This window comes from Epargyreus clarus, unplaced genomic scaffold (assembly GCF_041222505.1).
Source record: "Epargyreus clarus isolate Ecla_fem2 unplaced genomic scaffold, WU_Ecla_fem_2.2 ptg000022l, whole genome shotgun sequence".
NCBI lineage: Eukaryota > Metazoa > Arthropoda > Insecta > Lepidoptera > Hesperiidae > Epargyreus > Epargyreus clarus.
In genome coordinates, this window is record NW_027332229.1 from 3,208,398 (window position 1) to 3,230,323 (window position 21,926).

At 40.7% G+C, this 21,926-nt stretch overlaps 1 protein-coding gene across 1 annotated transcript in view; it reads right to left on the reverse strand.

Annotated features, from left to right (window-relative positions):
• Positions 1-1,905: 1,905 nt before the first annotated feature.
• Positions 1,906-21,926, reverse strand: part of LOC140751388 (modular serine protease) — a 42,574-nt gene continuing 22,553 nt past the window's right edge. The window contains exons 11-17 of the mRNA XM_073085293.1: positions 20,860-21,062; positions 20,471-20,680; positions 13,589-13,750; positions 6,468-6,589; positions 5,903-6,079; positions 4,889-5,048; positions 1,906-3,679 (exon numbers count right to left, since the gene is read on the reverse strand). Of these exons, the coding sequence (XP_072941394.1) occupies positions 3,477-3,679; positions 4,889-5,048; positions 5,903-6,079; positions 6,468-6,589; positions 13,589-13,750; positions 20,471-20,680; positions 20,860-21,062 (1,237 nt within the window). The 3' untranslated portion in view covers positions 1,906-3,476. The remainder of the gene's footprint in view (positions 3,680-4,888; positions 5,049-5,902; positions 6,080-6,467; positions 6,590-13,588; positions 13,751-20,470; positions 20,681-20,859; positions 21,063-21,926) is intronic.

Consider the following 21,926-nt stretch of genomic DNA (forward strand, 5'->3'; position numbering starts at 1 on the left):
CTGAAGATGTTGATAAGGACAATGGTACAAAATTATTAAAATCGTGTATTGTCGGTTTTTGATAATTTTTCAAAATTTTTAATAAAACTGATCGTTCAAAGTGGATAGAAATCGGGTTCAAATATTTCGTTACTCTGTTACGTACATACATACATACAACCCAAGCCAATAAAAGCGTGTTAAAAAGCTACCACTGCTAGGGTGCTATGCACTTTTGAAGGGATTAAGAGCGTGCAATGCGGATATAAGTCAAAGGTGACACTAGTCTTCGAAGCGGTGATGCTCGTGAACGAGGCGGCGGATACCAGGGAGGGCAATGCTTCCTAGTCGCCTCGTCCCAGGTAGGTAGGTAGTGGTAGTAGTTGTCCCTGTAGTCCCGGGGCTAGAATAGGGCTACTGTATCCCCTGCCTGTCGTAAAAGGCGACTAAGAGGGGGCTTCCGGGATTGCGGGCGGTAAAAGTGAGAGCTCGAACTGTCCAACAAGCAACCCTGGGAAGGACGGCGATGTGTGTGTGGCCGCATACCGTCGTAAACACCAGGTGTGCGGGTGGAGCGTAAATTGCTCCCCTAAGGGCAGAGCCCGATAGGGGCATCGCGCTAGGAGGACTCCGGTTGTGTTCCATTGGAGATCCCGGAGTTCTCCGCCAAGCGCTGAGGACGGCTATCGGGGGGGTTTTAGTGCGGTAAAAGTCCCACATAACTCGGCGTCGCTCCCACGTCGTCGGGTACCTTTTGAAGGTTTCCCACTCGTAAACAAAAAAAGAAAGTAGTGGTAGTAGTGGCAGTGGCGTACTAAGGTCAGAGGCCCGGGGCGGTAAGTGGATGGAGGCCCCCGCTGCAAAAATTTGACTTAATCTACAAAGGTACAAAAGTGTCGTAGACTTATTCGCCGCAAAATACGTACGGTTCCTGTGACCTTTTTTTCGCTGATTAATACACATTTCACAGACTCTTGGTTCTGACGACCTGTGTTTGGGGACCCCACAGGGATCGCTCCCCCCTCCCCCCTTTAGTCCGCTACAGTGCTGAGTTTGTGGCAAACAGCAAATGGACGTGGCAAAAAAATTAAGGCGTCAAATATTAATAAAAAAGAAAATTTTTTTTAATAACTTCTTTATTCTTTGTACATACAAAATGCATAAAAACTATTAAAAAATGCATACGACAATAAATTTAACCACATGAACCTATCCATCTCCCGAGCCACTCGCAGTAAGAGATTTTACGACATGACACTGCGCTGTTGCCGCTATTATCACGTTAGTTAACAGATGTTTATAAATAAAGTTTGGAAAATCCAAAAGTGCACGACTCATAATGCTCATTTAATTATGAAATATAAAAAAAAACTCAAGTCGTTCAAAATTAATTGCCGAAAAAACAGCTGTAGTAGGAAGAAGGTACTGCAAAAGCGCCCCTGGTGGAATAAATGTACATAATATCTATAGATATACAGTCTTGTAGTTTTCGTTTTTTATTAATTGCAATTAAACGACACTGAATTAATTAATCATTCGCATTCAGTGACCTACAATCGTCGATTAGATTTTTTTTTTTTAAATTTAACTCAAATGATGGATTTTTTCACAAGTTACAGTGTTTTCAGGTTTCACACATGACGGACAGGAATTTTTTTTGACCTATTTTGGTGTTTTTTACCAATTCTATTGCAGTAAATCAATTTTTAAAAAGTATGGAATTAATCTCCATTAAATTATCTCGACAATAGTATGCAAAATATCTTGATTCCGTGAACTATTAAGGCTATAATAATAAAAATAGCCGCCAAAATGAAGCGAAAAACATTTTTCGATCGTAAAGCACTCTCTGATGCTTCGCATCATGAGTCGTGCAAAATGGTGATCTATTTTTTATCCCATCATTTATTATTAAGTTTAAAAAAGTTTTATTTTTTTAATTAGTGTTTTTTAATTATTATAACATGTTCCAAGGAAGGAGTAGGTCTTGTGTTTTCATTTATTGTCGCATGAAGGTATACACCCTGTATATTATAAATACCGTACTTACACTATTGCAAGGGCGCAGTGTCGCATAAGTTAGGTAAAATTTCATATAGATACATTTTTTTCAAAACTTATAATTTTTTTCCATGGAATACATATGATTCTATTATAATAAACTATGAAGGACATATAGATTTACAAAACAAATTTACTTACGACACTACAAAAATTGAGCAAAAAATCGATAGAAATAAAAAAATAACATTTTTATAAAATAGGAGTGGCAAAAAAGCGTGCAGTCCACCAGGTAGGCTACTGCCGCCTATGGACATCTGTAATCAACCCCAGATATAATTGGATTCCTACCTGCGGTTGGCCAGCGCCGCTACCCTGAGGACTAAGCTGGAACGCCTCGGAAATACTTATACGAAGCGTTCCTTAGTCCTCAGAGGTGACGATGCGTCTGTGGACAACGCCAGATGGGGCTCTAAGGCCGTTTGTCCACGGCCACCGTCACCGAACCGATACCGAGAACGAGATTATTTCGGGCCGATTTTATGTCATTTTACGACGTGACGGCGATAGATTGTCCACCGCGACCGAACCGCCGGTTTAATTTGTTCCAGGTGTTACGCGTGTAACGGCAGTGTATGGACAAGTTCAAACGTGTTTTATTTTGCACGTACATCGGCCCGTCAAAATCTCTGTGCCGATCTAGCGGTCACGCCGATCTACTCGAAATATCGGCGGCCGGGATGACGGTGCTCGGGTGACGGACGTGCGGTGGACAAGCGGCTACAGTAAATGCATGTACCACTACTTCGGCGCCGTCATCTCGTCCTCGGTATCGGTTCGATGACGGCGGCGGTGGACAAACGGCTTAATCCTTTTAAAATTTATTCGCTTCAACCTTTAAAATCTCAATTAAAACTTATTTATTCATATAATATCAATATAGCACCAACGATACAACCAGTATGTGATTCTTAGTTTATTAAATGTCATTTATATTACTGTATCTTTTCATTTTATATTTTCTTTACATTGTGTTTTAAAGATCGATTTGGATCATTATAATTTTTTATCAATTTATTTTTATCTCTTTTATATATACTTTATATTAATGTATAAATGGCATATAAAAGTAGTAAATAAGCATACAGTACCCTTAGTATGAGTTTTTACATTTTGACAAAATGACTGTTTTTGTTTTTTTTTACGTATTTCCTATATATTTCCAATCAGTTCTGATATAATCCGCTAGGGGCGCTGATTGGAAATGGATGGGCAAATACATAAACAAATACCAGAACAGTCATTTTTGTAAAAACGTAAAAACTCAAACTAAGGGTACAGTCTGATGGTAAGTTACATCTGTTATGCTGTAATTAGGTATTATTTTACTGTTTTACATTCATTATTTTGTATAGTACTCTGTTTTGTATGCAAGTATCACGTCCGTCACGTCACGTGCCGTCACATCACATTCAATCACGTTACGTTACAGCCCGTTACGCGTCAAATGTGATATAATCCTTGATAAAATGCTCGTGCTTGATGATCTGCGTGAAAGTTGTCCTTTGGAAGGGATCACACAGCCTATTGTCTCGTGGCGCTGTGGACACGATGCCGCGGAGGTAGTACCGTTGTATCCCCTTCTCGTACTCCGGAAAGGCCAGGCCTCCGCCGCTGTCACCCTCGCAAAGGGCCGTACCTGATGCAAGAAGTTTAGGAGTGTATATAGTTGGCCAAGTACGTGTCGAACGCACACGGAGAGTTCCGTACCTCTTTTTTTATGATATATGAGTTGCAGACGAGCATGCAGTCTACCTGATGGTTAGTGGCTACTGCCGCCCACGGACATCTGTAATCAACCCCAGATAGGGTTAGATATTCCTACCTGAGGTCGGCCACAGATGCGCCGCTACCCTTGAGGAATGAAAAGTATGTCTCCCTTACCACACCCTTTAAAACGGAACATAGCAGCGCCTAACACTGCTGCTATTAGGCAGAAATAGGTGTGGCGGTGGTGCCGCTGGAGTCGAACCACAAAGGGTTCTACCACCTTCATACCATATTTTTAATTTTAACTTTTACTATTTATAATTATACCAGCCACAGAAGCAGTGGTGGACTACGGTCGGCCCAGGGCAGAAAGTTGAATGGAGGCCAGAGTAAAAACTTGATATCATTTTTACAAAATTACAAATGTGTTATTGACTTATTCGCCGTCAAATACAATTATGGCGACCTTTTTGCTTTTTTAGCTAATTTTACTGTGTTTGGGGGCCCCCAGGACCGGGGGCCCGGGACGGAGGCCCCTTCCGCCTGCTCCGCTAGAGCATAGAAGTAAATGCATTGTGGAAATTTGAACTGTCGATCTTTTTCGCTTTAGAGGATAAAGTGAAAAACGCCGAAAACTAGTTTCTTGCATGGCGACCCCCATTTATTTTAAAGGTAATTGTAAATTTAGTATTTGTTGGTAAAATTGTTACTCCATGCTCCTTCGCTACTAATGTCCAATAAAAAAATCATTTAAATGTTTGATCCCTAAACTCCCTAAAATCCCTAAACTTTGAAGGTGGTAGAACCCTTTGTGGTTCGACTCCGGCGGCATCACCACCACACCTATTTCTGCCTCATAACAGCAGTGTTAAGCGCTGCTGTGTTCCGGTTTGAAGGGTGTGGTAAGGGAGACAAACTTTTCCGAGGCGTTCCAGCTTAGTCCTCAGGGGTAGCAGCGCATCTGTGGCCGACCTCAGGTAGGAATATCTCATCCTATCTGGGGTTGATTATAGATGTCCATGGGCGGCAGTAGCCACTTACCATCAGGTGGAGTGCATGCTCGTCTGCTAATCCCATATTATAAAAAAAAAACTCCTGAAGTCCAGACCAAAATACCTCAAAGTAAAATTAAACATACCATTCTTGTAGCCAGCACATATTTTATCCACTGTGATATACTCGTGGAAGTCAGCTGGAGATTCGTTGAAGCACTGATCAAATGAGACGAATGGTAACTCGACCGTCAACAGCACTTGGGAAGGTTTACCGTCAGCAGCTGTCAGACCCCAGCCGGCGATCTGAAATACATATTTTTTTATTATTTTTTGAGGTTTCTCAATTCGACCGTATATATGTTTGTTTATGTTTGTTCGCGGATAACTTCGTCTTTTATGAACCGATTTTTTTTTTTGTTGGAAAAAGACATAATGGACTAATGGGACATAATGGAATCACCATGTTAAGAAAATCAGGGTTTGATGATGGCAAACAAGATAAAATGGGGAGAACTTTCAAAAATTATAGAGGCGACTAGTGCGCTTGTAAGTTTTTTCGTGTTTTTGTTTATTATATTTTATCTTATATATGAAATTCTCGTGTCACAATGTTAGTTACCGTACTCCTCCGAAATGGCTTTACCGATTTTCACCAAATTTTATATGCATATCAGTAAGTCTGAGAATCGGCTACTATTTATTTTTCATACCCCTAAGTGATAAGGGTTGTTCACCCTTAAGACTTTTTTATTTATATGGCAACACAACGGATCAGCCGTATTAATATAAAAGTTAGCTTGTCATGACTATCAATATCAAATACCAAAAAAATATTTGGTATTTTTTTATAATATTAGAGTAGCAGACGAGTATGCAGTCCGCCTGATGGTAAGTGGCTACTGCCGACCATCAACATCTGTAATCAACCCCAGATAAGATAAAAGTCCTACCTGAGGTCTGGAATGCCTCGATAAATATGCTTCCCTTACACACACACCCTGCAAACCACAACACAGCAGCGGAAGCTCCCGGAGTCCTCTACGCAGCGACAAGTACGACCACCAGGAGGGTTTAAGTGCAGTAAAAACCCCACATAACCCCGTGTCTCCCACAGCACTGTGCACCTATTGAAGGTTTCCCCCTCGAAAAAAGGTTACCTTTCCCAGCTTCCCATCTTGTAGCTGCCTATTGTCGAAGGAGTTGTCAAAGTTGACACAGACAGGGCGAATGAATACTTGATACTCAATCTCGGTCTCAAGGATCATTATGGCAATGTCAGATTGAAAATTGCCGGAGGCGCCACGGAACTGTTGCGGTATGTAAATCTCGGCGACCTGAAAATCAAATAATAATTTCATAAATTAATCCGCATATCCATATAAAAAGCAGTGATAGCCTAGTGGTTAAGAAACGCGGCCTCTCGATCGAGGGGTCCGAGGTTCAAATCCCAGGCACGCACCTCTGATTTTCAAATTTATGTGCGTATTAAAAAAAATAATTATCACTTGCTTAAACGGTGAAGGAAAACATCGTGAGGAAACCTGCATTCCCCAGAGATTAAAAAAAATGTCAAAGGTATGTGAAGTCTACAAATATGCACTTGTCCAGCGCGGTGGACAATGGCCTAATCCTTCTCATTCTGAGAGGAGACCCGTACAGCAGTGGGACAGTAACGGGTCGATGATGATGTAGCGACATCTCTTGATGAGTTGCTGTACTTACGTCGGAGAACTGTGCGTCCTTGTCGTGTTCGTCGCCCCAGGGCCGGTACACCTTGCCCAGCGCCACCGCGTACAGCGAGGCTGGCTTCTTGCCCTCCACATCGTCCCAGAAGCAGTGAGCCGCTGGAAAATTCATTCAATTATTATTCATTTAAATAAAAAAAATGTTACTTAATAATGTTTTTTTTTAATTATGCCATTTAGCATTAATTGCCAAAATTAGATCCTTATAAGCGACACTATCCGATGGGGGAATAACAGGGTGTATTTTTACCCGACTGCCAAGGAAGTGTTATGTTTTTAATACGCTTTTATTAGCTTCAGACGTATGTATGTTGGTATGTTAGTATGTAACAGAATCTTTGAACATGATTTTAACCCCCTTCAAAACGTCGGATTAACTCGAAATTTGGCATACTTATTAAGGACCGATGATAATTCAATATTTTAAACATTCTGACCCGTTATCCTTACTAGGATAATCAGGATCAGCGATTTTTGTTTTCCTGAGACCCGGAAGGTTTGCGTTAAGACCAATAAAGGAATCTACCAGGCGCGCCGATCACCTAACCTAACCTAACCTGACCTGACCTGACCTGACCTGACCTCAACTTCGACGCGTCCGTTGTTAATAGCATCATGAAGCGGTGTCTCATCATCCTTATTCATTCAGCACTTCAACATCTGCACCTTCCTTTAACAAGATTTCCACTATTTCATTGTTCCCATTTCTTGCTGCTAAATGTAAAGGCATATATGATTTCAGCTCATCGTCATAGTCACAACTTATATTATTAACTCGAGCTGTAAAATTAATTAAACTACTAACAGTTTTAAAATCTCTGCAGGCAGCAGCAACACAAAGAGAAGAAATTCTAGAATTATTTTTGATATTAACATCATCATGCTGTAATATTAAATCGATGATTGGACGACGTCCTTTTGAAATGGCTAGATGTAAAGCAGTTGACCGTTTTTCTCTTGAGTATTGCCATCAGCGCCTGTTTTTAAAAGATGCTCTATCATCCTTTTTCCGTGATTACTTTTATCCGAGATAGAGGACCTGGGATATGGTATAAATTATGAAAGAAAGCAGTTAGCATTGGCAATTCGGATGTCATTCAACAACTCCTCTGGGATTTTCACGTTAACAATAAAAATAAACACCAATGTAAAACACCACTTCATACAGCTGTGTTAAACAATGACCCAATATTCATTTTTGCACTGCTAAGCAAAGGTGCTGATGCTGATTCGAAAGATAAACTTGATAATACGCTACGTAATAATCGTTAAAATAATCGCTAAAATAATCACTAAAAAATGAAAAATAAATAATAGTTAAATAAAACTAAAAAATACGCTTTTATAAAAAATTCGACCAAAAAATGAAAAATAAATAATGTAGCGCGGGAACACTTTTCGGTTTTATTATTTTAAAAAAAGGAAGGTTCGATTTGCCCGACGGATCCCCAAACATCGTACGATGTCCTTGCCGGCGCCTGACCAATCAGGAGCGATCCTACGATGTGCAAGGATACCGCGCATGCGCCTGAGCTTATGCCTTGCGCCGTGTTTTTGAGAATAAAGCGAAGTTGCTTTGGAGCCGCGCGAGTGAATGCGTCTGCGCGCCAGCGTCTTCCGTCGAGGCCCCTTTTGTTAAATCTAAGTTTTTGTTAAACAATCCAAGTTTTTTTTATAATAAATAAAAGTTTTATTATAAATTGTCGCCCAACTTAGCGGCCGAACGTATTCTTTAGTTTCGGATAGTGGAAAATGCCGACGACGAGACAGCGTGTTGTGGAGAAGGAGGACGTCGTTCCAGTGGAGGACTCTAGCTCCACTGGGGAAGAGCCTGTTACCGGCGCGACGGCGCCGACGCAGTATGGACCTTCTGAACAATTTCTGTCCACCTTACTGGAAAACATCGCGAAGACGCAAGCGGAGGCAAATAAGGCGCTTATCAACGCGCTGCTCGCGGCGCCTCGTGGAGTCGTGAACTCCGAGGCGTCGTCTCCTGAGGTAGCGGCTGGCCCGACGAGTCCGACGACGGCTGCGATGACGTCGTCGTTCATAGACCACGGGGCAGTACCGGCCGCAGGCGGCAACTTCACCGCGTGTACGGCGCGGTTTGACGGCGCATTAAACGACCCAGAAGTACTGGAGGCGTTTCTGGACTCCGTGGGAGTGTATAAAGAGTGCGCCAATGTTTCCGACGTGCACGCGCTGCGAGGCCTGCCTATGCTCCTCTCCGGGGACGCCGCCGTGTGGTGGCGCGGCGTACGAGACTACGTGACTACGTGGGCGGACGCGAAGATGCGTTTGCGGGCCATGTATGGTGCTCCTCGACCAGCGTACAAAGTGTTGCGTGAGGTGTTTGCCCGCGAGCAAAGAGAAGTGCAAAGTGACAAATTTATTAATGGCATTAGGTCCCTTATTGCGCAATTGCCATATCGTTTAGCGGACGAGTTACAAGTAGACATTGTGTACGGACTCCTAGACCGGCGTATTCGCAAACGTGTTCCCCGCGAGTGTGTGATAGATTTAAATCATTTGATTGAGAGGGCACGGGTAGCGGAAGACGCGGCACGAGAAGTAAAATCCAGTCAGGCAAGTGCAAAGCGAACCTCGGGTAAGTCCAATGAAAGTTTTCCCGCGCTTACTGATTCGACTGAGTTACCGCGTAATACAAGGAGACCGCGTTGCAGCGCTTGTAGAAAATTCGGGCATTCAGTAGATGAGTGTGTTAATCAGTCACGAGTAGGTGGACCGAATAAAGTAATTAAGTGTTATGGTTGTGGGAAAGTAGGCGTGATTAGGTCGAAATGCGACGTGTGTAATAATTATAACGCTAAGCCCACAGATTTCCACGTTGCTGTTGTCGAAGCGACGAGAACGAAAATGTTAGGTTCGGACACCGCGCGTAAATGTGACCGTAAATGTACGTCCGACGCCGGACACGAGTCCGACGTCGTTGGTAGGTCTGATCATGTACAGAAGTTAGACGTCAAAAGTAGGTATAATTTCGAGTGTACGTCCGACGCCAGACACGGGTCTGACGTCGATGATAGGGTCGACAGCGTACAGGACTCTGACGTCGACGGAAGGTCAGAGGTCAAGTGCACGTACGACGTCAGATGCGAGTCTGACGTCGAACACTACTTTGATGTCGATTTTAGTACCGTTACAAGTAAGAGTGCTATTCAACCGTTATTGAATATTAGCGTTATGGGTCGTCGAGGTGTGGCAGTTATGGATACTGGTGCTACACATTGCATAGCCAGTCCGTCCCTGTATAAAATATTATTAGACTCTAACATAAAATTTAGGAATGTCGAATATAGGATACGTTTAGCAGATGGCTCTCGAGTAGAACGGGAGTTATTGGAAGCCAGCGTTACAGTGACCGTAGAAGGTCGCGAGATACAGACGGATTTTTTGGTACTGCCTGGCGATAATACTAGGACACTCCTTGGTATCGAGTTTCTGTCCCGTGCGGGTATAGTGATGGACGTTGCGCAGGGTAAGTGGACATTCGCGGACGAACCCGATCGTCACTATTATTTTAGGCAAGAGCACTCGCGGAACGCCCCCGCGAAAGAATTGATGTTCGCCAGTTCCGCAGATCTCTCCTTGCGCGCCGATGAGGGAATCAAACTTACTCACCAGCAGAGACGTACTTTAGATGATTTTATACAGCGAAGAACCGCGCAGTTCGCCCTGAATGGACCTGCAACGGAGTTCGCAGTACATCATATAAAGGTAAAGCCAAACCAGGAGCCAATCGCGTCGCCGCCATATCGTTTATCCCAAAATAGGAAAGAAGCTCTACAGAACGAACTAGAGAAGCTCCTTCGAGATGACTACATCGAGGAATGTGAGTCCCCTTGGGCCTCTAATGTCGTACTAGTATCGAAGAAAGGGGGTGGATGGAGACTGTGTATTGATTACAGGAAACTCAATGCCGTCACCGAGCCAGACCGGTACCCGCTCCCTCGCATGGAAGACATACTGCATGCAGCCAAGACTAGTAATTTCATGACGACATTAGATCTAAGGTCGGGATATCATCAGGTGAACGTGGCACTTGAAGATCAAGACAAGACAGCTTTTACGAGTCCATTAGGTACGTATAGGTTAAACGTATGCCAATGGGATTGCGTAATTCAGGAGCTACATTTCAGAGGCTCATTGATCGTTTTCGATCTAACCTGAAAGGTATTGAACTATTTGCTTACTTGGACGATTTGGTAGTACTATCTCCTGGGCCCTTCGAGAGACATTTAGCAGATCTGGAAGCGGTTTTCGAGCGACTGGAAATGTTCAAGCTGCGTGTTAACAGGGAGAAAAGCCATTTCGCGTGTGATCAGGTAAAGTTTTTGGGCCATGTGATCGTTCCGGGAGGTATCCAAATGGACCCCGAAAAGACTGCTGCGATTGAGAGTATGGGAAGCCCAAATAATGTCAAAGAGTTAAAGTGTTTTATACAAACTGCAAGTTGGTTTCGTCGTTTTATCAATAATTACGCAGAGGTGGCGAGACCCCTCACGAACCTATTGAAGAAGACCAGCTCCTGGAAGTGGGGTGCTGAAGAAAAACAAGCGTTCGAGCATATTAAAAATCTTTTGGTAAGTGCTCCAATTCTGCGACAAGCAGATGAGACGAAACCTTTTATTCTTTGCACAGATAGCAGTGCATACTGTTTAGGTGCGGTTTTGATGCAGGGGGAGGGCCCTGACGAAAGACCGATAGAGTATGCGAGCCGACTCCTTACTAGCGCTGAACGAAATTACTCGACGACAGAGCGCGAGGCCTTGGCGGTCGTATGGGCTGTAGGTAAGTTCCGTGGCTATATAGAAGGAGCGAAGATTACTGTTCGGACAGATCATCAGCCACTACGCTGGCTTATGAGCCAACGGTCACCGTGCGGACGACTGGCTCGATGGGCTCTGGTGTTGCAGGAGTTCGACCTTGTCATCGAATACACGCCCGGTCGGTCTAACGTAGTGGCAGATACGCTGTCACGCCCAGCATGTGCGCAAGACCCGGACTCCGATATGTATATGGCAATTGTAGATATGCCGAGGCGAAGCAAAGCTGACGTCCGTGAAAACCAGTGAAAGGACCCAGAGGTGTGCAAGATCATCGACGATCTTGAAGCTGACGAACCCTCAAGGGGGAGACCCTGGTCAGATAAAGGTTTCACTATATCTGACGGCATTTTATACAGGTACAGCTTGGAGTCCGACGAAGATGAAGAAGCGTGTCTAGTAGTGCCAGAGCATGAGCGCGCGAAAGTGATGGAGGATTTACATGATGCACCTACAGCAGGTCACTTAGGTGTGGAGCGAACATTGCACCGAGTGCGCGCGCGGTTTTATTGGCCCGGCATGCGCAAATTTGCGACTAATTATATAAAAGGATGTACACTATGCCAGAGACATAAGGCGGATAACAGGAAGCCGGCGGGATTGTTGCAAACTCCGGCCGTGTCCAGACGATTCGAAGTAGTTTCTGTGGATCTCTTCGGACCCCTCGTTGAGACGTCTAGGAAGAATCGATGGATCCTGATTGTGGAAGATGTAAGTTCACGTTGGGTGGAACTTTTTCCACTGCAGCAGGCCACCAGCGCCGAGTGCGCTCTAACTTTGACCAACGAGGTGTTTCTTAGGTATGGCGTGCCACGTCGTCTAATCAGTGACAATGGTGTGCAGTTCGTGAGTGAGGTGATGCAGCAGGTTTGTCACGTGTTGGGGATAACTCAGTCACTCACTCCATATTATCATCCTCAAGCCAACCCGATTGAGCGGAAAAATAGAGACCTCAAACCTCAGCTGGCCATACTCGTAGGTCAAGACCATTCTACGTGGGATCTGCATCTTGCGTCGGTGAGGTTCGCTATGAACTCTGGGATCACTGCTAGCACCGGATTTTCCCCAGCTTATCTTACCTTTGGGAGAGAGCTGAGAGCACCATCAGATTCTGCGTCGGATATGAGAGTTATCGTTGAGAATGATAATTTTGTGCCAGCTATTACTCCATACCTGAAGAGGATAGCCTGCACGTTGGAAGACGCCAGAGATACCCATGAGAGAGCGCAGGATACCCAGAAAAGGAACGCTGATAAGGGACGAAGGACGCCGCCCGCGTATCGAGTGGGAGATTTAGTTTTACTAAGGACTCAGGGGCAGAACGAGGTAGGTCGCGGACAGTCCGTGAAGTTTGTGCCACGTCGCGACGGCCCATACAAAATCAAATGTAAAGTAAGCCCCACATCCTACGTGCTACAAAGTACGCGTAGCGATGATGAGATAGGTAGATATCACGTCTCGCATTTAACGCCATATGTAGGTCCAATCGAACCTCCAGTGAGGGAAAAGCGTAGGCGCGGTAGGCCTCGTCGATTAATCGCGGAATGCTAACCCAACTGCGAGGGCGCTAAGTAGGGCTATAGGGGGAGGATGTAGCGCGGGAACACTTTTCGGTTTTATTATTTTAAAAAAAGGAAGGTTCGATTTGCCCGACGGATCCCCAAACATCGTACGATGTCCTTGCCGGCGCCTGACCAATCAGGAGCGATCGTACGATGTGCAAGGATACCGCGCATGCGCCTGAGCTTATGCCTTGCGCCGTGTTTTTGAGAATAAAGCGAAGTTGCTTTGGAGCCGCGCGAGTGAATGCGTCTGCGCGCCAGCGTCTTCCGTCGAGGCCCCTTTTGTTAAATCTAAGTTTTTGTTAAACAATCCAAGTTTGTTATAATAAATAAAAGTTTTGTTATAATAATAGTTTAAAAAAACTAAAAAAATACACTTTTTATAGAAAATCCAACTAAAAAATAGAAAATATTTTTTTTTTAATTTGAATTAAGAATAGTGTAAATAAGATAAAAATATTTTTTATTGTAAAAAAAGCGTGGGGTGCTTTTTAAGATATTATCAAAATGATAATCCTTCTACTCAATATCTATCAATAAAATATTTATAACTATTGACACCATGCAGTGTGCTGGCTTATTTATTTTATTTATAAAATTTTAGTTTAAATACTTAGTGTTTAATTGTTTTTTGTTTAAATTTATATTGTTGTTAACAGATTATACATATTATATAGATATTTTCATACCAGTGATAATAGTGTTTTTGCTTGTGAGGGAGCCGCCACAAATTTGCTTGTAAGGTTTACTGTTCTTCCTGTATATCCCCGCGTGCCAGGGCAGCTCCCCGTGCCTCGCCCGCTTCCCGTCTATAATGTACTCCTTTCCTTCGGGAGTGATTCTGCCACATTCTGGATAAAAATGAAATTTACATTAACTTAGTGACTGATGCTGTAATATGAAAATAATTTGAATTTTGAAGGTGGTAGAACCCTTTGTGGTTCGACTCCCGCGGCACCACCGCCACACCTATTTCTACCTAATAACAGCAGTGTTAGGCGCTGCTGTGTTCCGGTTTGAAGGGTGTGGTAAGGGAGATAGACTTTTCCGAGGCGTTCCAGCTTAGTCCTCAGGCGTAGCGGCGCATCTGTGGCCGACCTCAAGTAGGAATATCTAATCCTATCTGGGGTTGATTACAGATGTCCATGGGCGGCAGTAGCCACTTACCATCAGGTGGACTGCATGCTCGTCTGCTACTCTCATATTATAAAAAAAATCCATAATAAAATTAGATTAGGCTTCATAAGTGACGCATGCAGCAATGCGTCACGTATGAAGTTTTACTTCTTTTGGGGTGTTTAGAAAAAAGATGAATGTGATTTTTTACCAAAAACGACAGATAAATCGACACCATGAAGATGGCTATAGCCCGGTTGCCGAGCAGGAAGAATTTCATACAATGACCTTCAGACCAACTTCCAGAGGTTATAAACATTTTCATAAAGTACATCTTTATAAAGTCATGCAAAGTGATAGAGTGACAATATACTAATTTAAATTCAAATTATAATATAGAACAGAAAAAATCCATGTTTTAGCGATTATTTACGTAACAATTTAATCGGCCCATTTTGACACATGCCATCCTAATGTCATTAAAGTTTTGAACTAACTTTGGAAACGTAATTGGAAAGTCAAATACTTTTAAACGTACAATAACTAAAAAATGTGAGCCGTCACGGGACGCCTGGCAGATGTGAAACATCGACATTATTTTGTAAAAGTAATATGCAGAAAAGAACATATTGTGATAGGAACTAAATATGTCATAATGACAAAATAAAATATTACGATTTTTTTCCAGATAACGATGACTATTTATTGAATTCGATTGCGCATGGCGACGCGTCGCCACACCGTACACACTACTGCATATAGACTGTATATATATACCATCGTATAGCGTAGCGTGGTCGCCACGGCATGCGTCGCCACGCCAGAAATCGGTTTTACGTGCGGCTATAGATGTTTCACATCAATAATTTGTATACAAGAATAATTAGTTGAATTTATAAATTCTATTGCACATTTCATTTTAGGTAAAATATGTCCAGAAAAAAATCCTATATCAAAAAGTAGCCCTATGATACTTGTCGTTGCAATATTATATCAGTCGGGAAATTTGGCGGTTTACGACAATTTACGGCTACAACTTGCGGTTTCGAACCATAATCGATTCGGAAGAAACCATAATCTATTAACTTTCAAATAATCGAAACTTAGAATTACCAATAGTTAATTATTTGTGTATCCCCTTTTTATTGTAACAACAATAAAATAATTGAGACTTTATTCCATTGAATGATAAAAAGAAGTGGAATGTCGTAGATACATATTTCAAAAATCTAAAATGAAGGGCGACTGAATAGTACCTACCATCACAAAAATAAGCCTAAATGATGACCAAATGTTTGCAATTTCTGTGAATGGCGATAATCACATCTGTGCGACCGGGACGGCAGTTTTAGTTTTAGTAAAATACATATGTTACGATAGGAAAATTTGTATTCTCACTACTATAAATACTATTTTTTGTGTAATTATAGTTGTATGTACTCTTTTTATTATGTTTTTAAAATGCCAAAGAAGTGCAACTTCTTACTTGCGTATAGTTATCGCCAAACTGCTTGTCCGCTTTGAAGTTGTTGCGAGGAGGTGTAGTCATAATATTTGCTATGGCGACGCGATTCATTTCTATATTCAGAGCAGACTAGCAGTTTTAAACTTTTAAACTTAAAAATGAGTATGACCTCATGTAGGAATATAATCCTATCTGATAATAACTTCGGAAACGAACCACAGAAGTCATATAATCTTTATTAAAACTATCTATGTATCTGTCTTTTTAACACGCTTTTATATTAGCTTGGATTGTATCTATGTATGTATGTATGTATGTATGAAAGTATGTACGTAACGGAATCTTTGAACTCGATTGTTACCCACTTACCCACTACAATTTAAATTTTTTAACAATTATCAAGAACCGATGACAACACACGATTTTAATAATTTTATCCCATTTTCCTCATGAGAATTTAGCGTGGTTTTTAATTTTTAAACTATAATTATTTGTTAAGACTTTGTATGTATGTCTATTGTATGTGTATATGTAATTTTAAAAGGATGGAGGAAAGGATAAACGACAAATAAAAAATTGAAAAAATTAACAGAAATTTATTAAAATCCATCCTTTTAAAATTACAACAAATGAAACAAATATTCTTAAGTTTTATTATAATAAATGCTTAAAATTACGAATCATAACTTTAGAATATAAAATGGCGGCAACTATTACTCGTATTTTCAGGGACATCATAGGCAACGCCAGGGCCCCTGTGTAAATAAGTTTTTGGGGCCCCGTTGGAAAGAAATATTAAAAAAAATAAACCTCTGTACGACTTTTTTTTAATTAACTCTGCATTTTGGTATAATATTATAATAAAAAAGTTACAATTCTTATTACGTTATAAACCTTAAAGGCACATAAGGCCCGAGTCCAGGGCCCTTAATTTTAAGGGCCCCTAAAACGTCAATATTCGGTTATTATTAATATCTTGTTCATAAATTAAAAATACAAATTATATTCTAGTAACTCCGTTTATTTTGCTTCTTATTAACTTATCTTAATAACTATAATGTAATCGGGTTTAAAAGTTTTTTAAATTATTACGTTCTAGTGGGCCCCCAATTATTATGTGTCCAAGGGCCCCGATGTTCCTTAAGACTGCATTAAGTTAGCCAGTAGTTTACTTTTACCATCTGTTTTATTTACTAAATTTAATTATAAATTGTATACATTTTATACATAAAATTACATTTATTACAAAGTACTGTAAGCCACTAAACGTTTTTCATAATAATTAATAACGTTAAGGTTTATAACGATAAATAACGAATAACGATTACCAACAACTTTTTCTTCAGACCATACACAGTAGGGATGTTATGGATTTTGGCTACGGATCTGGATATCGATACGCATTTATTTAAAATATTATATAAATTTCGGATACGGATATGGATATGGAATTTGGCATCCGATAGTATCAGTATCAGTATTTTAAGGAATTGTTAAAGTGAAGAAAATACAAATAGATAGTGATTTAATTTTATTTTTAAATAATACTCCGCGCCAAACTGCGAGTCCACTCCAAAGTTGTTGCTCGCAGGTGTAGTCATACAATTTGCTATGGCGATGATTCATTTCTATATTCAGAGCGGACAAGCAGTTTTACGCGGACTTTAACTAAACAGCTTCGGTTTTACTTGTGCGATTTTTTTTATAAAACTGTCATTTAGACTCTTATCAGAAATAATTCGAAATTTGCTCGGTTATGGTATCGGATATATTTTTATTTCGGGTATCCCATAATTTCGAATACAAATAAAAGAGATACGGAATAGAGCTTCCTGACATCCCTAGTAACATCCAAAATTTCAACAGTGCGAGTGAGACAGGAGAGTTTCGCCGCCATTTTTTCTAATCTCAAATGATTCGAATAATACATAAATTACTTAATATGCTATGTATTTAATGATTCGAGGTATATGATAAAATACTTCACTAAAGAAACCAACACCGGGAACGAGATGATGGCGTCGAAGCGTACATACATACATTTGCTATAGGCATAATTCTGAGTTTGCTCCCTTTCGCGATTGTTGCAGCGCACAGTACTTTAACGGCACTATATAATTATAACCTTTGCTTTGTTATTGCCTTTTGTTTGTTTTGTTCAAGTTTTTATTTCTTTATTTTTTTCTTGTTATTATTTTTGTTTTTTTTTTGTGATTTTGTTTTTTTTTTTCTTAAATTTATTTTTTTAATTTTTATTTTAATATATTTAGTTTTAAAAATTGTACTGTGTACTGCAATTGTGGTGAATAAAGTATATTATTATTATTACTATAGCCTCTTGTCCATTGCACGCCCGTCACCCGATCATCCCCGGCCGCCGATATTTCGAGTAGATCGGCGTGATTGCTAGATCGACACCATGATTTTGACGGGTCGATGTGCCGGCTATATAAAACACATAGGAACTTGTCCATACACTGCCGTCACACACGTGACAGCTGGAACCAAATAAACCGCCGATATCCGTCGCGGTGAACAAACTATCGCCGTCTCGTCATATTAAAATCAGCCCGAAATAATCTCTCCCAAACCCCGACGTTGTCGATATCGGCTCAGTGCCGGTGGCGGTGGACAAACGGCCTTAGGCTCAATGCTACTAACTCTATGCTAAATCAATTTCATGCTACACTAAGTCTATGCTATAATAAAACTTAATGTACTAAGTCTTTATAAGGCTCAATGATACCTAGACCTGTGCTATATAACGGTTCCATGCAACACTAAAACTCCATGCTCTCATAAGGCTCAATGGTTCACTAAAACTAAGCTATAATGAAACTCGATGCTACCAACACTAAGGCATAATAAGGCTCAATGCTACACTAAATCCTTATCATCCTCATCCTTACTTTTACTCCTCACCTTAAGGTTGCCTGGAAGACATCGCTGATTAGCGATAAGGCCGCCTATTGTATTGTTTTATATTTGTATGTTTTCTTTATTATTTCATGTTGTGGGTACAATAAAGTATGTATTATTATTATTATTAAATCTATGCTATATTACGATTCCATGCTACAATAAAACTCCATGCTTTCATAAGGCTCAATGGTTCACTAAAACTATGCTATAATAAAACTCGATGCTACCGACACTGTAAGGCATAGTAAGGCTCAATGCTACACTAAATCTATGCTATAATGCGGGTCCATGCAACACTAAAACACGCTTTAATTAGGCTTAAAACTACAACACTGTTTGGCATAATAGGACTCAATGCTACATTTAATATGGGCTGAGTCTATTAATACGGGTACTGGACAAACAATTTATTATTATTAATACGGTTACCGTACGAATAATTTATAATTATTAATACGGGTACTGGACAAACAATTTATTATTATCCGATTCGAACCGGTAGATTTTGAGAAATCTCAAAAAACTACAAAAAAATTTTTTTTGAAATGTTTTTTTTAACAACTTTTAAACGGCTCTACCGATCGATTTTAGAAACTAAGCTCTTAACATCAAAAAATGACGTCGATCGCCATAAGCCCGTTCGAAATCAATTAAAAAAAAAAAAAAACCTAACCTAACCTAACCAATTGAATAAATGTACGAATAAATATATTAAAATAAAAATTGAATTTGTCACATTCTTTAAAGAAAAAAAAAATAATAAATGTACGAATAAATATATTAAAAAAAAAAAAATGAATAAATGTACGAATAAATATAATTTATTAGTCCAGTACCTGTACAAATAGTCACATTGTTTAATATATGCTATAATGCGCTTCCATGCAACACTGTATGGCATATTAAGGCTCTATGCTACACTAAATCTATGCTATATAACGTTTCCATGCTACACTAAAACGCGTTTTAATTAGGCTTAAAAGTACAACACTGTATGGCATAATAAGGCTCAATGCTACACTTAATATATGCTATAATGTGGTTCCATGTAACACTAAAACTCGCTTTAATATTAGGCTTAATACTACAACACTGTATGGCATAATAAGGCTCAATGTTTACACTAGGCTATAATAAATCAATTCTACACAAAGTCTATGCTATTGCGGTTCCATGCTACAAGCTTGCATGATATCGCAAGGAACTTCTCACCCTCGTTGTATCGGATTTGCATCTTCACTTTATTTGCTTTTGAATTAGTAAAGTTACAGTAATGTAGTTTTCGAAGCTGGTAGATCTCTAAGTGGTTCGACTCCGGCGGCACCATCGCAACACCTATTTCTGCCTCATATCAGCAGCGGTAAGCGCTGCTGTGTTCTGGTTTGAAAGGTGTGGTAAGGGAGACATACCTTTCCGAGGTGCTCCAGCTTAGTCCTCAGGGGTAGCGGCGCATCTGAGACCGACCTCAGCAAGGAATATCTAATGCTATCTGGAGCTTATTAAAGGAGTCCATGGGCGGCAGTAGCCACTTACCATCAGGTGGACTGCATGGTGTATGTCACCTAAAATTTGTGCTAGAGCCGCCACTGTAGAACATAGTAAATTTTGCAGAAAGGACAGAAACGTTAAATATGAGATTAAGGTGACCCTCTAAATCAGTTAATACGAACAACGGCATCATTCGCGGCAATAGTAACATCGCCATTTTGAACATTAATATTGACCTTCGGTTTGCTTTTCCCCACTTTCCCTTTGTCTGTATCAATTGTATTCCCTGTATAACTGTTCCCAAACCGCCAACTCATCTCATCAATGTCATATTCTCTATCTTGCTTTAAAACTATGGGTTTATATTGAAATGTACTTATATGCACTTCAACTTTGTCCTTAACAAGTATCGTAATATTAGTGCCGTTCACGCTGACACTAGTGCCGCCCAAGTTGACATTAGTGCCGCCTGGACCGACACCAATACTGCCTGTGCTAACATTAGTGCCGTCCAAGTTGACATTAGTGCCGCCTGGCCCGGTATTAGTGCCGCCTAAGCCAAAATTAGTGCCGTCCAAACCTGCGGAGCACTTGGCCACCTGGTCCCAAACGCCGCTATGCGAACAGTGCATGTTGGAGACAGTGCCGTGGTAGTTGGGCCTCTTGCACTCAGGTACGACTGTGGTACCCGGGAACACTATCTCGCCGCAAGGCCCTGAAGATTCAGTGTTACCAATACGCTTGGTACAGGTGTAATCTACGGAGTGATGTGGCCTAAGTCTGCAGAAACCTGGAATTTTCAACATACATTTTAGGGAAAGTACCCATACTATAAAATACCATTTTATCACAAGGGTGGAGGTGTTCTTAGGTTTTGGACACGTCGTCTATGAGAAACAAATATGAATAAACGAAAATATTTTTCTTTTATTGATATTTGTTACTCCTATATTATAAAACGAAACTTACGCTTGCATTCCGGTGCCTTCTGATACCAGATTCCGTTGTTGCAAATTGCTTCATTGTTGCCATCCACAGCATACCCTTCTGAACAGGTGGCGTTGATATATATTGCTGGGAACCGTTTCCCTGGTGATGCGAACGGGTCACCTTGCACGTGGAACTTGCCGTTCGCCGGGTTATCAGGCACCACGCAGTTTCCGGACCCTGGACTGGATAAAAAATAGTATTTTAATAAAAAAAAATAAAAAATCCATTATTTCTGGCAACTAAGGACTCATAACGTGTTAGTAACAGATTACTTAGAAACTATGTTACTATTATAATTTACGAGCTTTTGCCCGCGGCTTCGCTCGCGTTACGAAGTAATATTTTCATCCCCTATTTTATCCCCATTGGGGTAGAATTGATCAAAATCCTTTCTTAGCGGATGCCTACGTCATAACATCTACCTGCATGCCAAATTTCAGGCCGATCCGTCCAGTGGTTTGGTCTGTGCGTTGATAGATCACTATGTCAGTCAGTCACCTTTGAGTTATATATATGTCGGAGGAAGTGTCAGAGTTATATAATATAGCTTTAGCTATACTGTTACTTTAGTATTTTAGTAATGTTATTGGTACTTGATCAATCGAAGTCATTGTATAGCTTTCGTATTAGAATCAGAGCAGAGACTTTAAAACGTCTCTAGTGGGGTCGAGGTATGTGGCGGCGCGGTGGGGAAACTTTGATAAGAACTGATGGGAGTGATCGAGGTGGATCATTATTTTGTTGTGCTTTGGAGCGTGTAGTCACTACCTTGAACCTTTGTTTGTAAAGTAATAGTAGTAGTATAGTATAGTTATTTTGTAAATCCGAAGTTATAAATGTTAAGAAGAATAAATACTGTGATTACTGTATTTGTGCCTGCATCTACCCTATGACAACGCCCACAAAACCCATAGATTCTATCAATGATGTCGATGAGAGCCGTCCTTCTCCGACATATATTTAGATTACCATTTATTAATTTATTTCATATTAAACTAGCTGACTGACCCGGCAAACGTTGTGTTGCCATATAAATAAAAAAACGT